The sequence below is a fragment of the Podarcis bocagei genome (assembly GCF_964188305.1).
Source record: "Podarcis bocagei genome assembly, chromosome: 6".
Taxonomy (NCBI): Eukaryota; Metazoa; Chordata; class Lepidosauria; order Squamata; family Lacertidae; genus Podarcis; species Podarcis bocagei.
This window is the reverse complement of record NC_138130.1, coordinates 84112584-84133818: the sequence shown is the minus strand read 5'-3', so window position 1 is coordinate 84133818 and position 21235 is coordinate 84112584. Positions and strand designations below refer to the sequence as shown.

The 21235-nt window shown below is 40.7% G+C and overlaps 1 protein-coding gene and 1 long non-coding RNA gene across 2 annotated transcripts in view; both read right to left on the bottom strand.

Moving 5' to 3' along the window:
- Positions 1–4834: 4834 nt before the first annotated feature.
- Positions 4835–21235, bottom strand: part of MICU2 (mitochondrial calcium uptake 2) — a 71202-nt gene continuing 54801 nt past the window's right edge. Inside the window, exons 7-12 of the mRNA XM_081199401.1 lie at positions 19995–20060; positions 17149–17246; positions 10463–10634; positions 9917–10025; positions 9181–9338; positions 4835–5681 (exon numbers count right to left, since the gene is read on the bottom strand). Of these exons, the coding sequence (XP_081055527.1) occupies positions 5577–5681; positions 9181–9338; positions 9917–10025; positions 10463–10634; positions 17149–17246; positions 19995–20060 (708 nt within the window). The 3' untranslated portion in view covers positions 4835–5576. The remainder of the gene's footprint in view (positions 5682–9180; positions 9339–9916; positions 10026–10462; positions 10635–17148; positions 17247–19994; positions 20061–21235) is intronic.
- Positions 12816–17140, bottom strand: LOC308589886. Its single transcript, XR_014009532.1, has 2 exons — positions 13771–17140; positions 12816–13578 (listed from the first exon to the last, which is right to left on the bottom strand). It is a non-coding gene; the product is annotated as an uncharacterized lncRNA (long non-coding RNA).

The window sequence follows — 21235 nt, the reverse complement described above, 5'->3', positions numbered from 1 at the left end:
ATCAGTCTATATCCCAATCCCAAAGAAGGGCAGTGCCAAAGAATGCTCCAACTACCGCACAATTGCACTCATTTCACACGCTAGCAAGGTTATGCTTAAAATTCTACAAGGAAGGCTCAAGCAGTATGTGGACCGAGAACTCCCAGAAGTGCAAGCTGGATTTAGAAGAGGCAGAGGAACCAGAGATCAAATTGCAAACATGTGCTGGATTATGGAGAAAGCTAGAGAGTTCCAGAAAGACATCTACTTCTGCTTCATTGACTATGCAAAAGCCTTTGACTGTGTCGAGCACAGCAAACTATGGCAAGTTCTTAAAGAAATGGGAGTGCCTGATCACCTCATCTGTCTCCTGAGAAATCTCTATGTAGGTCAAAAAACTACAGTTAGAACTGGATATGGAACAACTGATTGGTTCAAAATTGGGAAAGGAGTACGACAAGGCTGTATATTGTCTCCCTGCTTATTTAACATATGCAGAATTCATCATGTGAAAGGCTGGGCTGGATGAATCCCTAGCCGGAATTAAGATTGCTGGAAGAAATATCAACAACCTCAGATATGCAGATGACACAACCTTGATGGCAGAAAGTGAGGAGGAATTAAAGAACCTTTTATTGGGGGTGAAAGAGGAGAGCGCAAAATATGGTCTGAAGCTCAACATCAAAAAAATGAAGATCATGGCCACTGGTCCCATCACCTCCTGGCAAATAGAAGGGGAAGAAATGGAGGTAGTGAGAGATTTTACTTTCTTGGGCTCCATGATCACTGCAGATGGTGACAGCAGCCACGAAATTAAAAGACTCCTGCTTCTTGGGAGAAAAGCAATGACAAACCTAGACAGCATCTTAAAAAGTAGAGACATCACCTTGCCAACAAAGGTCCGTATAGTAAAAGCTATGGTTTTCCCAGTAGTGATGTATGGAAGTGAAAGCTGGAACATAAAGAAGGCCGAAGAATTGATGCTTTTAAATTATGGTGCTGGAGGAGACTCTTGAGAGTCCCATGGACTGCAAAAAGATCAAACATATCCATTCTTAAGGAAATCAGCCCTGAGTGCTCACTGGAAGGACAGATCGTGAAGCTGAGGCTCCAATACTTTGGTCACCTCATGAGAAGAGAAGACTCCCTGGAAAAGACCCTGATGTTGGGAAAGATGGAGGGCACAAGGAGAAGGGGACGACAGAGGGCGAGATGGTTGGATAGTGTTCTCGAAGCTACCAGCATGAGTTTGACCAAACTGCGGGAGGCAGTGGAAGACAGAAGTGCCTGGCGTTCTCTGGTCCATGGGGTCACGAAGCGTCGGACACAACTAAACGACTAAACAACATTATTTTTGGGTAAACACCCAGATCTTGATCATTGATAATACGGTCAGAAACTGCTCACCACTGCTCCAGTGCTGATCATTGCCTCATGTGAGCTCTGAGTCATTACTGGCCTTAGTTAAAAACTTACCCAACTGACCCAACCCAGGCTCCTGGGCAGTAAGGAGTATAGGAGGGCTTCCTGTCTCAGTGGAGCTTTGTTTGTATAATAAGGTCTACTGGAGCACTGATGTGCCTTGTGATTGTAGTCTGTCTTCTGGTTTTCCCTCTGCCCCAGATTGCTCTTTGGTCTTGAGTTCTGGCTCCAGAAATCCCTTACGAATACAGAAGTCCCTTATACCAAGCAACACCATTTACACTGTTTGGCAGCAACTGTCCAAGGTTTAGCAGCAGCTCTCCAGTGGTGGCAAGACGACCTCTTTGAAGATTGGAGTTTATGACAGTCTGGGAAGCCTTATTCAGCCTAAGGGTCAGGTCAATAACTAGCCTCCCTTGCATGGGCCATTTTTTAAAAAGTGGCCAGGGCCACACACACTTGTCAATCACTTGACATTATGATGTCAGGTGGGACTTGCTTGTCAGCTGATTGGTACTGACAGCAAGACCTGCTTTGCCTGTTTGTCAATATCGTTTGGATTCAACTGTTTATTCAAGCTGACCTTTTTCCTCTGCAGACCAGCAAATCTGTCTGTAAAGCTGGCCTACAATGGGGAAATGTTGGTTTGCAGGGGCAGCTTTGATCCGGTTTGCACTTGCCAATGGACTTCAAGGGGCTTGCTGTCAGCACTGGTCAGTAAGCCCTGCTTGTCAAGAAACTGTTGAGCTTTTAAGCTCCTGTTTGCTCTTTGCTGCTGTGTCTTTACTTGCCCCATACCTGCCATATGATGACACAGGTGTGGGCCTGGTGGGTATGGTTGAGGAAAATGGCCTCATAAGCCAAATTAGGAATCTTGTGGGCTCTTAAGTCACAAACCAGAGGTTCTCTATCGCTGATCTACAGCCAAGTATATATATTTTTAAAGCTGTTTCAAAAGATCTTATATTTACAGTGTCTTGACCCTTATTACTTCTTATTACTTAATGACTTTAACATATATAAACTTTTATTAATATGCTGCTGCAGTGCCAAAAAGCCGCAAAACTGGATGAGAACTGCATTATACTTAACAACATAAAAAAGCCACGAGGTATGATAAAGAGCATTTATCATAAATTTATCAAGAGCATTGAAATAAATTATGCATTTTGAAAGCATGCTTAAATGCCCTTGCTCAAGGCCTAGCTTTCTCTGGATTGCACCCACAGGCTAAATTTAGATATTCATGGAGGTTTTCAAGCAGAGGTTGGATAGTCAGTCATCTGTCATGAATGATTTAGCTGAAATTCCTGCATTCAGGGGGTTGGACTAGAGTTGGGGTCCCTTCAAACTCTATGATTCTATGAGCATATTAAACATGGACATGTTCTCTCCCATTTTCGAAACCATCAAATTAGTCTCTGAATGTTGACTCTGGAGAGGGACTATTAGAAAACCTAGGGCTCCACCTTGTGGGAGAGTGGTAGTATTTTATTTCCCAAACAAAGCTGCAAACATACCGGTACTTGAAAACAGGTATGCCCCAAGGATAGCCACTGATGCATAAAGAAAATTACAAAAAGAAGGGTGTGGGGACAAAAGAAAGGTGCAGATTTCTGCATATGCTAATTTACAGGTGTTGGTGCAAACATATCAATAATGATTATAATTTAAACAGAAATGTTGTATTGGGGAAAGGCTGTGATCAGGTGTCCTGTGTGGCTGCTCCATCTGCTGCCCAGAGGAACTGTCCTAATTGCCCTAATGGTTGATGGGCAACTTCAAAGCATCTGCTCTCCTTTCTTATGGTTCTTTATCTTTCAACTGGACTTGACATCTTCTCTATGAAACAGGACACGTGACCGCCCAACATAGTGAATTTTTGAATCATTTCCGGAGAAAACAGGCGACAGGACTTTGTGAACCATGAGCTGTTCTTAACGAACCACACGGAAGAACAGGCTGGAGTCTAATTATCTTAATTAGGCATGTGGACTGTGCTATATGGGTGCAGCAGATGACAACAATCACTATTCCAAGGCTACATAGCTCAAAAGAATCTGGAGTGCGCTGCTAATAGAGGATTTTGGGTGGCAGGGAGTTATTGTATGTTGAAGTAGAGGCATAATGGGTGGCAGCAGAGACAATGATAGCGGACATTCAGGTGTTTCCTGCCCCCCCCCCCCCGGTGAATAAATTACCGTGCCATAAATATACACAGCACTGTGTCAATCATTCCACTAGGAAAGTACGATAGAAAATAACAGACACAATGATGTTTGCTCAACTTATTACAGGAGTGGCCAAGCTTTTGTAGTCTGAGGACCACATGCCAGCCTTGGATATGGTCAGTCTAGGCATGCATACACCCAAGACATAATCACACAGCACTCTCTCCCTCTCATGCACACTCATGCATATACCCTCACACAAAACACATATGCAGATGTATACACATGCACCCACCCATCCAGAATTTCTAGCCCTCTCCTCTCCAGCACAGAAACACTGCCTTTTACTTTCAACAAAGTAGTTTTACATGAAGGCCATTACAAGGATAGCATAAGAGGCTAGGACTCTGACTGCCAGCAAGCCCTGTTGCCACGACTACAATATACCACTTGCTTTTGGGGCTGTCTGGTATTGACCAACTGGGCTGGGAATGATGAAGGTATTGCTTGGGCCCAAGGGTCTCAGAAGAACCACTGGGGCTGGGGCTGTCATCTCTGTTCTTCACTTTCGCTCTGGCCCAGTGCTCAGCAGAGAACAGTGGCTGCAGATGCTGCCATCTGGATTGCACCAGAATGCCTTGCCCTTCTGGATTAATGAAGTTGCTGGCGGCGCCTTCTTCTTTTTATAGAGAAGTGCTCCAGTACTACTTCTTTTTATATATATATGCTTTATTTGTTTTAAAAACTGTGTAACATAAGTAATCAACAGAAGTAATAAACAGAAACAGCACTTCTCTGCTCAGTGCTGCTCTCCATCTCCACCCACCATCAGGCCACACTACCAGGGAAGGCAGCAGGAGGGATGGGGAAGCTGCGATCAGCCGGGTGCTCAAAGCAGCGAGTGAAGTGGCTACAGCCATCCCCGCCTTCATTTCCAGGCGAGGGGGAGAGACCACGGTGGTGGGGGTTAGAGAGATCCTTGCCTCAGCCCTGTCCCCAGCAGACTGGATTTGGCCCAGAGGCTGCTGGTGTTTAAATTACATATTGGCATTGCACAGTTTCTTATTTGTATTCAAGTTCCCTCCCATTTCTAGTTATACTAAAGTTAGAGGTCTAGTGAACTCCCCCTCCCAATTTCAATCTCTTTTCTCCTGAAACAATCAAGACGCTCATTGCTCTGCAAAGCTGAACCACTACGGACATAGCAAGCCCATAGAGAAAAGGTAATTGCCAAGCTCAGTGTCAAGGATGGCCAGAAGCTATTTCATTTATATCTACCAAAAGACACTTTATTTTCCACCCATTTCTTGACTGCATGCAACTTTTTGTCTATACAAATTCACACCATTTACAGTCTTCCAGTTTATGTAAACATGTTCCTATTTCCAGGCTGGAGTGAGAGATGCAAAGCATACTGCAAACAGAATAGTCAAAAATATATTTGTATACAATATATTTGTATAAATTAGAAGAAAAATATACAGGAATATACAAAGTTTCAGTCCAGTAATTGCTCAGAACTAGTGAAATCCGTGAGGCAACTGAGGATTGTAGTTTTAAAATGATTGCTGCTTTATAAAATTCATTCTGGAGTTGTAGGTTTTGGGCTTTTCTTCTTTTCTGTTCACAGGATATCCTTTTAGGTCTTTCAGCCCTGTTAACAGGACGTGCTTTTCTTATGAAACATATGCAAAATGAGAAATTTCTACTAAATTCCAGGCAGACTGATCAATTCAGAGATTTTGATAGTATCCATTTTTTTTAGAACTTCAATACTATTGGGAATTAAAACACCTTATGAAATTTGGAAATTGTAATAGTCCCCCATCAATGGTGATTCTACTGATAAATACTGTAGAATTATAATGAGAAAATAAATTTGTTCAACACTCAATTGTATAAAGATATTCTATTCTATCAAATATAGCCATTATGTAAACAAACATACACCAAAAGCAAACCCAGACATTTATAGTTGTAAAATGTAAAATGATGCTCTTTTTCCTAGAAGGGACTTTTCCCAGTTTGTTTCCAGACTTCTTTTGCTCCTTTAATGCTCTCCCTTTTCACACATTTCCAGTAACCTGGAACTCCTTGCTGCTGAGGCACCTGTTTTTGTTTTTAATAAAAAACAACATTAATTACCACACTGCATTTAAGTTTCATTTTTTTTAGCTGGCTATGGCAATGACTTGGATGAAACCCAATGACATTTGGTCCTTCCCCACCAAGAGCTGTCTCTGGAGTGGCCATTCCAGCTAGTCATTATGAGCAGCTAGGAACAAGAGTACTTCATCTGCTTATTTTTGTGTTCCTCCCCAATCCCCTTTTTCATTTGTATCACACTTCGAGTACACTCACAGAAGCAGTATATAAAGGACAGCAAATAAACAGACGATTGAATATGATGAATTAAGTTATTTAGACTTGCCCCATTAACCTTGATCCCTTATGGCCATTAGAAACCTGTCGGTTAACTTCCATGGAGTTGGGGATAAAATCCCTAACACAATTATTAAAGGACAGTAGCCAACTAACTCATCCCATCAGTGTAAATATTTGCTCTTGTGCATTGAAACTTTCTCTCGTCCCCTGTTCTGGGGATGTTGTGTTCTTTTTATCTTGTATTTTTATGTTGTGGACCGCCCTGAAATCTACAGATGAAGGGCAGTATACATATCTAACAACAACAACAACGTTATTCTACATCAAGTGTTATGCTGGGTAGATTTCAATCTGGTTATCAGTTCACTTGTTAGGTTTTCACTGTATGTGTGTGTAGTGGTTTGGAGTTACTCGTGCGTAAACTGTCCCCTTTTGGAGCTTGGTTGCCTGGGTTAAACCGTCCTGACTGCACAGCCCATCTCAGCGTGGCTGCCTCAGTCGCTCGCAGAGTCTGTCTGTGGGCGTTTCTTAAACCGTTGCCAGCATAAGAGTTGTTTGACTCCCAATCGTCTCCGCCTCTCATTGCGCGGGAGTCTCCTGCGCAAGGAGGGCGTGGGTAGTGGAGGACCAGGGCTCTCCTCACTGACTTCCAAGGAAGAATCCCGGAGCCCTTCCACCTCTTCTCCCATTTGCTCTCATGGCTCCTTGGTGTTACGCTGATTTCCTTCTCCCTCCATCAAGCTGCATCTCCCCCTAGTGCTTGTTCCTTCCCCTGCAGAATCAGAGAGCCTCTCCTTTGCCTGTTGCTCTGATGTCAGTTTCCTGACAGTGTGGGTTCAAATTTTAGGGTCTAAGAGAGAGACCTCTCTGAAGCTAGGAAAAAGTTCTCCTCACAAAGCAGATGGGCATATTTTGGTCTTCTCCTGTGGGGTCTGTCACACCTTATTGTTGAGCCATCTGGGTGTTACTAATCTAAGCTTTTGGCTTACTAGAGTCTCTGGCATGGAGCACTTTCTCACTCTTGGTCTCTGCTTGTGCTAGCACTGAATGATAGTGGTTAATCTGGTAGATGTGTGTTATATGTTGGTATGGAGGTTTGTACCTCCCTTCATCAACTGGCTGTTCAGTGAAGTCTAATGAACATACATCAGAAGCAAACAACTTTTTTTTTTTATAAAATTTTATTGGGTTTTCCGCTTTTATAAAGACAATACAGACACAAAAATAACACAAGACACAAACATGTATAAATTCAGCAGATCATTTCATAACCTTGTTCCCTGACTTCCCCCCACCCCCCCCTCGTGCATCCCGATTCCCAAGATTATATCAGCAAGTTGGTATTTCTCCTCTTAACCATCTTATTCATTTTGTTACCTCTTTTCTAATAAAAAAAAAAATTTGATTTTCCTAAGTTGGACTTAAGTTCTCTTCCATCGATTTTTCATTTTATCTTGATTAAAAGTCATATTAACCAAACCTGAAAGTCTTAAGAGTTTTTAAGTATCTCCTCTTCCCTCCCTCCCATACCCGGTTTTTGTCCCTTCCCAATAAAAATCCAAAATCAAGATTCTCAGCTTGGGTTCCTCACGTCCGAGGCTTTCAGGTCTCTTTCAGTCCCTCTCCGCCGGTCTTGTTGGTAGTCCTTTATGTCAGTCGTCGAGTCTGGAAAAAGATCTTTCACCATCAAAGCATATTCTCTTCCCACAAGGAGATTTGAAAGCAACTGCTGGAGTATTTCCACAAAGCCTGTATCTTCAAAATCAAAGTCCAAACGGAGGCCCCAATCATATTTCTTTATTTTAAGTTCCTGTATTCCATATTGTCCCAGAACCTCCTCCTTCTTCTTCTGCGTCTTTCGCAGACTTGTGGTAGATATGTTCCCAGAGTCTCCTTGCTTGTGTTCCACAGATGTCAGCTTTTGGTTGTTGCTTCCCAAGGTTACTTTCTCTTTTTCTTGTTTAGTCTCTTCCTCCTCTGTAGACATTGTTTCCCATTCAGCTGTGGATTCTTTCTCATTCAGGTCCTCAATACAAACAGCAGAGTTGCCTGTTCCCAAGGTCATAGTGATAAGTTGTTTATTCATGGCTAAGCTCTGCTCTTGTAAGATTCCCACCAATTGAAACATCCTTTCGATTTCCACTAGTAACTTTCCATCCACAGCCATTGTATCCATTGTAGTTTCACAGAATTCCCCCTAGGGGGAATCTGGTTACTTATTAGTCTTTTCTCCAACAGTCCTTTAGCTTATTATTATTACTTTGTTTCCAACAATTTTAGCTCAATTATAACTCGTCTTAATCCAGAGGGATCTTAGATAGTGATTTTTCCACTTTAAACTGCCCGTTTGGCAGCTTTGACAGCTGTCAAACTCCGCAGCTCTTACACAGGCACAAAGGCAGGACGTTCCCGAGCCCGGGAGGGGGGGTTGTTTAAAACATAAAGAGGGTCTCCAAAACTCCACTCTCCAGCACAAAATTTCCTTTAGCTAAATCATGAAAGTTAGTGTCCTTTTTAACTCACCCCACCAAGGGTAGGCTCTCCAGCTTAGCTCTTATGTCGTTGCTTAGATCGTCTGCAGGGGGGGGGTGCGGACTTCCTTTTAGCACACCCCCCGGTCGTCTCCAATTCAGGGTAAAATTTTTAAAGTCCCAATCCGTCTTACTCACGGGTAATTCTTTCAGTCCAGATTTTCAAGGAAGAAAGTCAGCGCTCTCTGGTCATGGCTCGCGGCTTCGCTCCACCGAGGTAGCGGTCGACTCTCAGTGCCACGCCACCCCCCGTATCCTCTCCGCAGCCTTTAAAAAGGCTCTTCGTGGATCAGGGGGGCGCTTAAGGCACCCGCCGAGTCTTCAGTCCGCAGGCTTCTGCGCCTGCGGTTTTTAAGGGTCCCCGCGTCGCCGGCGCGGCAAAGACCTGTCCTCAGTAGAGCCGATTCCCTCCGCAGCTCGGAGGGAATCCGCCATTTCCAGATCGCGTCAACCCGGAAGTCCCAGCAAACAACTTAATAGGCTAGCTAACTGTTCCATAAAAAGTTCATCTTAATAAGAAAACTCCTTGTTTTTAATTCCACCTTAAAAGCAGTAGCCCTGTAAAATTTCCACAATTACCTATTTTCACAAACTGCTCCCACTAGGATTATATGGTCTCTATGCTGGCACCTTGACTGATTAAAAACAGTTACTCCATTAAACATTCTATTTTAGGAATAAGGCTTCATTACCCTTAAGCCTCGATGCATCCTGTTTTTTAGGACTCCAAGGAATTCTGCATGGCTGAGGCAATTGTCTCCATCCAAATCAAAGATCTTGAAGACGGTGTCCAAAACATTTTCTGAGAGTTCCTGTCCTGTAACAGCTTTCACAGCTCTCTTGAACTCGGCTAATAAAAGCACAACACACCATACATTACCATTAAAACGTAAAATAACTAGGGAGATTATAGATCAGTTTATGGAACTGAATAGTGGAACGATCTATAAATTTAACAAATAGACTACTCGTTCTGAGTGCACAAACATAATTTGAATTGCGTGGTCAAATAAATAATCAAAACATTGCATGCTAAGTCCTTAATATTAATTTTCAGCTTCTTAATGGGATCTAATCACTACTTCTTGTCTTGAAGAATGGAAGAAGACAGCAAGCTGCCTTCTTTCAGTTCCAAGTGCAGGCAGCAGTTGTGGCTGGTGATCAGCTGTAGCGTCTCCCAGCTGACAAAGGAGGAGTAGATGCCAGGAAAAATTCCTACTGCCACTTCTCCGAACCACCGGTAAATAGTGATCCGTAATCTTCAACTGGTTGTCCAAAACAAGTAGCAAGGAACTGAGAGGGACTCAGAATCCTTTTATAAAAGGAGAAAACAACCACATCATATAGGTTTATAGTACACATTTTCAGAAGTCACTTGCAAAGTGTATTTTCTTAACATTCTGATGTGCAAAATTATGTACTTCTTACCTCGTTTAACAGGGCGGCTGGCTACTGTGAACATTTTCAAGGCAATTGAAAAATCTTCTAGGCGGTTTGTAAACTGGCAGAAAGTCTTAAATTCCTCCAAACTGATACTCTGAAATACCGAATAGACCTATTTAATTTATTTTTAGGTGAGTGATTCAAAACTAAGCATTTTCTTAAGGCATTTAATATTATTATAAAGTTGTGGTGTAATGGTTAGAGTGCTAGACTAAGACTTGGGAGACCAGGGATTGAGTCTCTACATAGCCATGAAGCTCACTGGGTGACCTTGTGCCAGTCACTGTCTCTAAACCTAGCCTACATCCCAGGGTTTTTGTGAGGATAAAATGAGGAGACTGAGAAGCATCAACACCATTGAACTCCTTGGAGAAACATATAACTGTAATAAAAATTAAGAAGTAAAGATGGTAAAGATTGGAACAACAAAAGAAGTAAAAATGAATGCCTTTGCTATACTTTAGATTTAGGAAGAATGTTATTCAATTACACCAGAAAAAAGCCATTTGGGTTTAGAAACTCCATACGCACCTCTCCTGCTTGGATTCTTTCCTTCACATTTTGCCAGTAAATTTCATTGTTCTCTTGCTCAGTAAAATACAGCAACCACTCTACAAAATCCTCTTTTCTCATGAAGGTTAGACCTTTGGAAAATTGGATGAATTCCATCTCTTGCACCTCTGTTTGTAAATCCTGCATAAATCTAACAAACAATAGTTGCAACTTAATTCCTTTTGTAAGCAGAGAATACGAACCATTTCTTATAGTAAAGATAATGCTTTCACGTTTATAAGGCACTCAAACACTGCACATAAGCAAGATCGCCTCGAGGTTCACTGTTTTCTCTCACAGCTGCTATTCAGTGAAAATGCCTCACCTTAATTTTCCAAAAACTAATCAGGTAGAAAATGCAACACACAAATTGTTGCCTTCCAGGTCTCAATAGCAGGAACTTCCATAACTCAGTAAGCTGAGATGATTTAGGTTGCTCATTGTGAGATAAAGATATACTTTCAGTACGTAATGTAGTTTTAACCTTTCCAATTTTGTAACGTTGTCTTTTAGCAGTTCTACCAGTAGGGAGCACTCTGAATCTATGTAAGTTTATGAATGTTGTAGCAGCAAGCTGTGTGCTGAAAAAAATTGCTGCTACACATATGCATAACTGTTACCTGAGTGGGAAAGGATATTTAAACATGGAAGGGGCATAAAACTTGTAGCAGCCAACTAGACTGTAAATGGAACAACAAAAAGACTCACATAGCTTTAAAACAGAGAGTATTTGAGGAAAGCTGTAAACAAGCAGAATATGGGAACGAAAGGTGCTCCAATAGTCTTAAAAAGGAATAATAAAATAAATAAAAGTAAAAGTTATTACCCAAGTGCTCTGCCTCAAAAATCCTTTACTTTGATATAAAGTAGTCCACAAGTATTTGAGAACGTTACCAAAAATAACTTTATGTAACAGTAAATATTATTATTATTATTATTATTATTATTATTATTATTATTATTATTATTATTATTATTATTATTATTTTATACCCCTCCCATGTGGCTGGGTTTACCCAGCCACTCTGGTCAGCTCCCAACAGAATTAATGATAATAATAATAAAAAAGCGATAAAACACCAGACATTAAAAACTTTTCTAAACAGTGCTGCCTTCAGATGTCTTCTAAAAGTCAGATAGTTGTTTTTTCCCTTGACAACTGATGGGATCCAAATATTCATTGGGTGGGGGAAATCTTATTTATTTCTCTATGTTACTAAGGCGGGGCAGGGGGGAAAGAGAAGGAAGACCTTATCTGTAGGAAAACTGACCAAAACCTTTGCCTTTCCTTGTCCCGATAAATAAAGAGAACATAAGAATAGTGTCACCTACAATATGTCACTTTTGTCACTGGAATTAAAACTCTGCCAGTTGTAAGTGGCTAACTATTTTTGCAAGTTTGCTGCCAGATCTTTGAACATATTTTTAAGATCCACAGCAGGGGTGGGGAATCTCTTGCCCATGCACCAACTTGCAGAGGCATCAAAGGGGCTTTTTGTAGCTGCCAATCAGTTGACTGGCAGTTACAGTGACTTCTTTGGGGTTTCAGTCACTTGATGTCACAATGACATCAGGTGATTGACAGGTGGGTAGTCCCACCCACTGGTTAAAGTTGGCCTGCATGGGGTGATGGAGATTAGGGTCTGGTCTGCCTGAAGAAGCAACCGCCCATAGTCTAGAAGGATAAGTGTAAGAGATGACTTTTGCCGAAATCCCCTTCCCCCTTGAAAATATTGCTCTGGCGTGTGGGAGAGACAATCTGGAGTACCATATGAGCAGAGCAGAGGGTTTGGGAGATCAACCAAAAATGTTGTGTCATCCCTGAGATCCTCTGCTCAACCCCAGTACCCTTTGAGAAAAGAAGGAGCCAACCCATTTGGAGAGGATTAGTCAGGATACAAACCAATGATTTCAATGGGGTCCAAGTTCAACTAACTGAGCCTGGATCCGATCTAGTGCTTCTAACTCCACTTCCAAAAAGAGTCATACCTGAAAACTACACCCCACCCCAAAAGACTCACATTGTTGAAAGCCAAAGTTTACAAAAGTTTGGGACATTTTTTTAAAATAAATACACATTTTAAATCACCAAGACAATTATCAGCTACAGAATATGGTATCTGAAGCCTTTCAAGTGGGTGTGTTGATTCTTCCACCAGGAATTTAGAATCTACTTAATTTAATTCCAACTTAAAGCAACAATAAGGGAGATATTTATTGGGTGAGCTGAGGGAAGGAAAGGAGAGCATAAACCTGGAAAGAATCCCCTGGGGAAAATAATATACAAACAGACCCTAACTAAGAGACTATGAAAAAATAAATTAGAGCTGGATTTTCACGAAATCATCATTTTAATAAAGTTAGCACAGAGAGTGGGAACAGGTATATTGAATACAATGAATACAATGCCTTCTCTCATATGAACACTGCGGTATGTAACATTTTTAGGTGGCCCAACGCCTTCCTTTGGGGGATTTGTACCAATTAGGAGCAAGGCCTTTTTGGTCATGGCACCTTGTCTATGGAATACTATCTCCCATGAAGCCTATAAGGCCAGCTTTCAGCAAATGGCCTTCAGCTGGGTTTGGGATGGTGATGATTTCTTTTGTTTTTCCATGCTATCTTCTCTTTCAATATAAGAAATTACATTCTACTTTATTTGCTTTTTTGATGGTTTAGAAGTCTGGATTTAATTAGTTCACTGTTGTAAGCTGCCTGGCAGGCCTACGGAATGGAAAGACGTGTTCTTAAAAAATATTTTAAAGCCCCAGTTACTTTTCTGGCACGCCTCTGCTGCAGCTGTTGCGGAAGTGCAGAAAACAGCTAATTCATAAAGAAAGTTTTCAAATCCTTTTGTACTGTTTGAATAATACTAACAAGGAGGAAGCCAAAATCTGCACAGAAGTGCAGTATTTAAAAATAAGTACTCAGAGATTTAAGAGGAGAATGTCGGTTGCGCTAGTTAATTCTGACCAAAAGCTGGAACAATAACTCTAGAAGGTACAAACAGTATCAATAATCTCTTATCAATTCCCTGCCAGCTAGACCTAGCCCTGAACTCGGCAAGCAAATGGACTAAGGTCCCCCTATGAAGACTCAAACCAACTTGAAGCTAAAATAAAAAAATTCCTTCCAGTAGCACCTTAAAGACCAACTAAGTTAGTTCTTGGTATGAGCTTTCGTGTGCATGCACACGAAAGCTCATACCAAGAACTAACTTAGTTGGTCTTTAAGGTGCTACTGGAAGGAATTTTTTTATTTTGACTATGGCAGACCAACACGGCTACCTATCTGCAACTTGAAGCTAGTTTGACAGATAGTTTACTGTATACCACTGATGTGCAGATGTTAACCATGCAGATCAAGCAATTTGCTACTGTAAATGGTTAAAAAGGAAAACAGGAACGGTATGGGGAGCGAGGGAGGGGGAACCACACTCAATACACAGAAGCAACTTACCATGTGGCTTAGTTTAAAAAGTGGATTCTGAAGGGAGGAAACAAAGCACACCAGCCTTGAGCTAAGTGTTGCAAAGCAACAACCAATCACTCTGGGACGTGAGAGAATAAATAATAAAAGTTTTGTTCCTGCTTTTTTCTTTGGGGGGGGGGAGATAACTCACCTACTAATCACAGGTAAACACCATTAAGCTTTATGAATGAACCCCCGCCCCAATTTTAAGGAACGTAAATTACACAGGTAACTATATCTGAAGCAGCCTAATCAAATGTAATCACTCCTGCTTTCTCTAGCTACTCCGCTGATCAATGGAAAGCCTTTCTAACAAGAACTTGGAAAATGATAAAAGCATTTACCATCATTTCCCCCCTGCCTTTGACAATGATCTATGTCTGTACAGCTCATCAGTCATCTCTTGTAAAAACATCATGGCACTTTGATCAGAAAGCCAACAATGGCTTCCCATGTGAGGTAGAAATGTTGTGAAAAGCCATCAGATAGAAATCACATTTCCCCCGAACAATAGAAACACAGAAATGATGTGCTTGAGTTACTTGCAAATAAAATAATGTGAAAAGTGATATCTCCACTGCGCTTTTTTTTTTAAAGACGCTGATCCTTTCATTCACCTTCCTATGCATTAAAACAAACTTTACTGTCAGGTCACAATGCAGATGGAGCGGGTCTATATGGATAGTGATAAGGAGACGCATTCCAAGTGCATGAAAAATAAATGCCATTGTTGAAAAATTACCTGTATTAAACCCGACACTTACCCAACAGCTTTAAGAGCAAGATGTGGGAGTCCAATTTTGATTACAGGCTTCTATCTGTGTGGTAGGCAAAGGTCTTAAACCTACATTTGCTGAATGTAGTAGGTACACAGTATTATCAGTGTTATGCCTCATTGGGTCAATGCAGGATTTTATCTAATTACCTGAGACATTCCAGTTCGCACTATAAATGCAAACAAGCTTTTACGGGTGCACTCTGGCCTTTGCTTTGTTAACAACCCCTACTGTAGAGAAAAGGGAGCAGAGGGAGTGCTAACTCAACAGAATTCTCAATATCTTTAAGAACTTCAAAGGCTTGTTTATTTGAAGGTTAGTGTGCACCTGAAATCAGTGGGAAGAAATGTTTTGCACAGCATTTGAAACACCTCTCCATTCTTAGCTTGGCTGAGAGGAGACAAATTGCAGAAACCATGCTGGTCTGTTGGGGAGGGGGGCGGAAACCAAACGTTAGCTGGAGGGTAATACAGTGGTACCTCGGGTTACATATGCTTCAGGTTACATACGCTTTAGGTTACAGACTCCGCTAACCCAGAAATAGTACCTTGGGTTAAGAACTTTGCTTCAGGATGAGAACAGAAATCACGCAGTGGCGGCGCGGCGGCAGCAGGAGGCCCTATTAGCTAAAGTGGTGCTTCAGGTTAAGAACAGTTTCAGGTTAAGAATGGACCTCCAGAACGAATTAAGTTCGTAACCAGAGGTACCACTGTAATCGTTTTCTATATGACTTTATCAGTCTCTCAGATCCTTGTGGAGGAATTGTGGCCCACTCTTCTTTATGATGTTGCTTCAGTTCATTGTGTGTGTATTCCCAGATTCTCCTGTGCAATTTTTAGTTGAACTCCTGAGCCAATATAGGTAGAAATACCTCCCAAGCTGTGTTTTCCAGGAGAGCAGTGATTTATAGAAGAACTCCTATGAATGACAACTAATATGTGAAGTGGCCTTGAGGGAGTTTCTTAAATAGAGTTAAAGTAGACAGACTTGATTTGCAGATGATTCTGCAAATAAAAGGATTGAGTTGAGTTAGCATACAAGTTTAAGTAACTAGGATATTTTTACTTAAACATCAGCCTAGACTTTCAATGGATGCAAGGTTTTAATGTGCTTTTAAACATTGCTTTAAAAGGCTTTCCAATATTAGTAATGCCAGTGATAGTTAAGGGTTGATTATGATTGGATTTTATGCAGTCTAGGTTTAATATTTAGTTGGCTTTCCGTATTTCCAAAACCTATCACATTTCAGTACTGGCTTTCTACACACAGAATACACCAAGCAGCGTGCAACACAAAATACAAGTATTGGAAGCAGTTTGTAACACGGTGACATTCTGCATAACTAACAAGAATAAAAGGAGTCAAAGACTTCATCAATAGCTAAACATCAATGGTCTCACTAAACAGTTAGGGCGATATCCAACGATGGTGTGTCACCTGCTCAACCGTTTTCTGATTACACAAATATTTTCCCTTCCTCCCCCATGCAGCCTGTTGTACACTCCCAAGATCTGCTATGAAAGACTGGGAGACCCTGCAGAGTAGATGTGGGAGGAGCATGCAGAGCTCTGGGAACAAAGTAAAATCCTGTCACATGTGATGGTGTGATGTTGACTCTCACCCTCAGAAACAAGATTAGGCCAAGCAGGCTGCTCTGGGAAGAGCAACCCAAGGTTTTATAGCCACAGAGTAAATCTCACAAAAGGTAGGTTTCTCACCTGAGGTGCCTCTGCTGCAAATCCCCTCCCCGCAAACACTTTATAGAGGGTAATGAAATTCATTATGCATTAGTCTACAATTACTCATTTCTGAACACTTAACTGTAGAACAAAAAATACGGTTCGCCCAGTTTGTCTATCCTAACAATGGAGAGATTGGGTAAACTGCATTTTTTTGTTCTACGATACATTTAGGTGTCATCAACCTTTACAAAGTGATTTAATTTTTTTTGCAGTACAGATAAGCAGTATGCAGTCTGTCAAGTGATACTGTGACCTCAGCATGAGCCACACAAAACTGCAGCGTACATGGTAATAATCCCCATGGAATCCTGGGGACTGTGGTTTGTTGGGGGTTTCCTCCATGGTGTCACAGCTACAAGTGTGGTCAGAACCTCCTGGCAAATGTGGGTGAAGGCATACACATGTAGTAGTAGTTGTTGTTTTCAATATATACCCTGTCCTTCCTCCCAAAGGAGTCCAGAGACCCAATGGGATGTGGACAAGATGGCTGATGCAATTCCCATGGTGTGCTACTAAATAGGAAAAGTTATTTGGGATCTCTTTGTGTTAAAATACTAAGACAAGCCAAAATAGTGAATTGTAGTATCTGATAGACAGATTGATCTGAAAAACTCACAACACAGAACAAACCAAGATGACAACCGAAGCGTTAATTACTATCTTTTTTCAGTGCTACCTGTGAAATTCACAGTAATGAAGCTTCTTTTTTCCTCCTCTTCCAAAGAAGTGGACCAGCAACATGGTATTAATATCAGGGTCTTCTGATTCTGGCTCCTGAAAAAATGCACATCAGTACTTTGTCAGAATACCTCTTGGGTTAAAGCTCTGCATTGGCTCAAGTTCTACATTTCCCATTAATGGTTAAACAATTCTACAAATGCTGTATATTTGAATTTTTCCCTATGGAAAAAGGCCTGTAGAAAACAAATAATGTATTTTACATAGCTCAGCTATTCCATCCCTTTGAAAGGCTAAAGCCACAGACACAAAATACAATATTTTTAGATTATGTGTTTCTTTCACCACTTAGCCTAAGTCTCATTTCTTTGAACACAACAACACACTAAGCAATGTGGAGTCTATGGGGATTTCAATGTAATGTTCTTGTGACATCTAAATAGCCGGTGTGTATTTTACTCTGCTGAAGAGGCAAGATGAAAGACAGCCATCTATTCATAAGATTAAATACTAATGGTTATTTAGCTTTCAGTATAATCAACTAGTTGCATTAGTTCAGTGTATTTCATGCTTGCTGCACACATGACAACACATTTTATAGTTCAGGTAGCACTCTTCATTTGTTCCATGTCACTTTTCACTAAATGAAGTAACATGAGCCATCTCTAAGCCACCCAAAAATTGTTCAGTATGTGTGCTGTATTTTACAGCATTTTTAAAAATAAAAACTAAATAGAAATACTGCACATTTTAAAATACCAACAAAAACTTACATACTTATGCAAACCTAACAATAATGTAACTTCGTAAATCGTTAATGATAGAATACTGCCACTGTTTTTTACGTTAACATAGTACTTGAGAGAAAAAAAGATACACAACAAGATAATCCGAACTAGAAAGAAAACAATCTTTTGCAGGGGATATAGGAAAATAAACTTCCTAAGATTAAAAACCAATATTGCAAACTGAAATATATAGCATTTGTTTGCAGGTGATAAATGTTGACCAATTAGTAGTGTAGTTATTCAGTTTTTGTCTGTTTTCCTGCACTCATATAATGAGATAATTTAATTATTATGGCATAATTTTATGGGGTGTAAGGAGAGGGGCAGTATCTCTGGTGGGGGACATATTGTGCCCCTAGAAGCTGTTAGCATGAAGATCAGCTACACCCCGGGAATGGCTTCAACTGACCGACAAACAAAGTGAGGGTGATGATTCTCAAACCCTTGTTGAGTTGTTATATCATTTATTTTATGAAACGTTAAAGCTGTAATATACCAGTTTGTGACCATTTTAAAGAAGTTCTCCCAAATATCAGTATTTGAGGAAAACTGAATGCTTAATCATCATAGATATTTTCAAACTGATATTTCAATAGTAGGTCTGATGGCTGACTTCTAAAATTGTGGGAGTACCACTTGAGCAATGGTCCTTCCTTCCTTCCTCTCCCCCTCCCACCGCATGCTCCCCAAATCTGCTCCAGAGTGTCCCCCAACCCCCCGGAGCAGGGGTGCCAATCTGAATATAATATGGGGATGGGCAGGTAAGCCCTACTCCATGTAATCAGTCACAAGTCACGGTGCACGCACACCATTTGAATCTCCATCAACTTTGGGGAGCTCCTGGCCCCCTCAAATATATTGGGGTTGCTGAAGAGACCTTGGCCCCTAGGATTTGGCTCCTATGCCCTGCAGCAGTTTTTGTGGGCGCATGGGGGGCAGCAAGGATAGGAGGGAAAAGGTCCCATTGCATGAGCAGACGTCCATTCCACTCATGAACAGACAGCACTGGATACAAGCCATTGCCTCAAGCCAAATGAATCAAATTCTTTTACCTGTTCCATTTCTCATTTGTGTTGTAAAAGAAGTGCAGACAATAAATGTTTGTTATTCATTATTATTTCAAATTCCATTGCTTTCCTTCACTCAGGTTATTTATGCATAAGAAAAATATGACTTGAAAGTATTCTAGCCATCAAACATTAGCCCCATTCCATTTATCTTTTAATTTTATTTTTTAAACCAGACTTCGTTATGTAGTATTCATAGGATAGCTTCCAACATGACATATAAAACAGCATATTATACACAGTAAAATAGCAACAGTTAAGACCATTTATTTTTAAAATTTAATACTAGATGTTTCCATCAACAGGTCTTGCATTTCTCCCATAAATCAAATTGTCCTAAACTATGATTAAAGCTTAGATCATGATGTCCAAGACTATTAATGATTTTAAAAAACAAATCTTTCCTTTGGAATTTACCTTAAATTCTCAAAAATTAGTCAATTAAACTAAGCTTCTCCTCTATAGTCTTAAGATTTTTATTTGTCCATATAAGGCCAAGCAAAGTATTTATTTGTATTCTGATTTTGAAATATATGGCAGAGATGGTCTTGGGTGTGGGGTTGAAGAGTAGAATAAGCTTTTTGACTCTAGTTAGTATTTTAATGTTTAGTACTTTATTGGCAGGGTCTGAAAGATTAATTTTAACTTGGGAAGTAGGGGTACCAAACTGACCTGGAAGTGCATTTATTGTTCTTTGATCAAGTCAGCTAAGTATAATACTAAAAGTCTCCCTTTATTATGAATTCAAAAATGATGTGACTACATATTAAATAAATGAATTCTTTTTCAATTTTTCAATTGGAATTATTTTAGTAAAGAACATGCAAAAAGCAAGGTCAACAGATCAGATGCTTTCATTTAATGAAGCATCAGAGCTGACATGGATGCAATCAGCTACAAGCTGTGAAAGGAATAATGTTTAAAAGATAACAGTGCATTAGTGCCAGAACAACCTGCTAGAAAGAAAATCACACTCTCTGAAGACCTACCTGAGATAGTGTTTCATCTCCTAAAGCTGTTTTAAGCTCATCTTGCGTCCCAATTATTTTCTGCAGCTAAAACAAAAGGGATATATATTTCCATTTACTATCTTGTTTTTCCTACCAAAGCATTTTTAACAGATAGCGTCTTTCTCGGTGCTATTTACCATACACAAACTGTAAAATTCTCTGCACAGGTACCTTGAGTGCAAAGCCTTTATACACATTCATCACATGTGATGGAGCTTTCACATTTATCCAGTGCCTTTCATTAAGGAATCTGGTAACATGTGAAATGAATGGTCGACACACAATTTTCAAGCATTAAAGATCACACTCATCATTTTTTTTTCCTTTTTATTAAAGATTTTCTTGGTTTACAAAAGTACATGCCTTGTCTCTTTTTTTAGGTTGTACCGTCTTTCTTACAAATCAGTTACATTTGTTGTGAGACATTAGTGCTGAGTAAAGTACAGTGGTATCTCCGGTTGCGGACGGGATCCATTCCGGAGGTCTGGCCGGATCCCAAGGTTTTCGCAACCAGAGGACCGCTTCTGCGCATGCGCACATGGCAAAACCCAGTCAAATACTTCCAGGTTTGCCACTTTCGCATTCCAAAGTTTACGTAATCAGAGGGTTACATAAACAGAGGTACTACTGTATAAGGTTGAAGAAAAAGAGGAGAGAGAGAGGAGGGGTGGGGTAGTGAGACATATTCTTATATATAGTGTACATATGGGGTTTTGTGTCAGCATCAACTGGGCAGGTTCTCTTTCTATTCATTTATTACATTTCCTTGGTAGTGAGAGGTATTGGGGGCAAGGTGTGGTTGGTTGTCTGTGGTTGTCTGCAGTAGGGTTTGTTTGCATTGGGGGGGGTGCTGCTTGTTGGGTCAGGTAAGCCAGATTGATTCATATGCTGTCGGTGGACTCTTCTTGTTGTCTTGTTGGGCAGTGTATGTGATAAAGGGGATCCATACTGGGGTGAAGGCATCCTCTGCTATTTGTCCCCATGTCAGTTTCAGTTTATTGGTTAGCTTTTCTAGTAAGGCCATTTCCCATACAATTTGATACCATTGGTCCTTGTTTACTACTGACAGGTCTCTCCATTGTCTGGCTATGAGGCTTCTGGCCGCTGAGAGTAGGTGGGTTATAAGCTCTGTATGATGTGAGTGGTCATAATGATCTTGAAAGATGCTCAGTAGGACCAGTTCTGGGGTGAGTTCTAATACCTGTTTAATTATTTTGCAT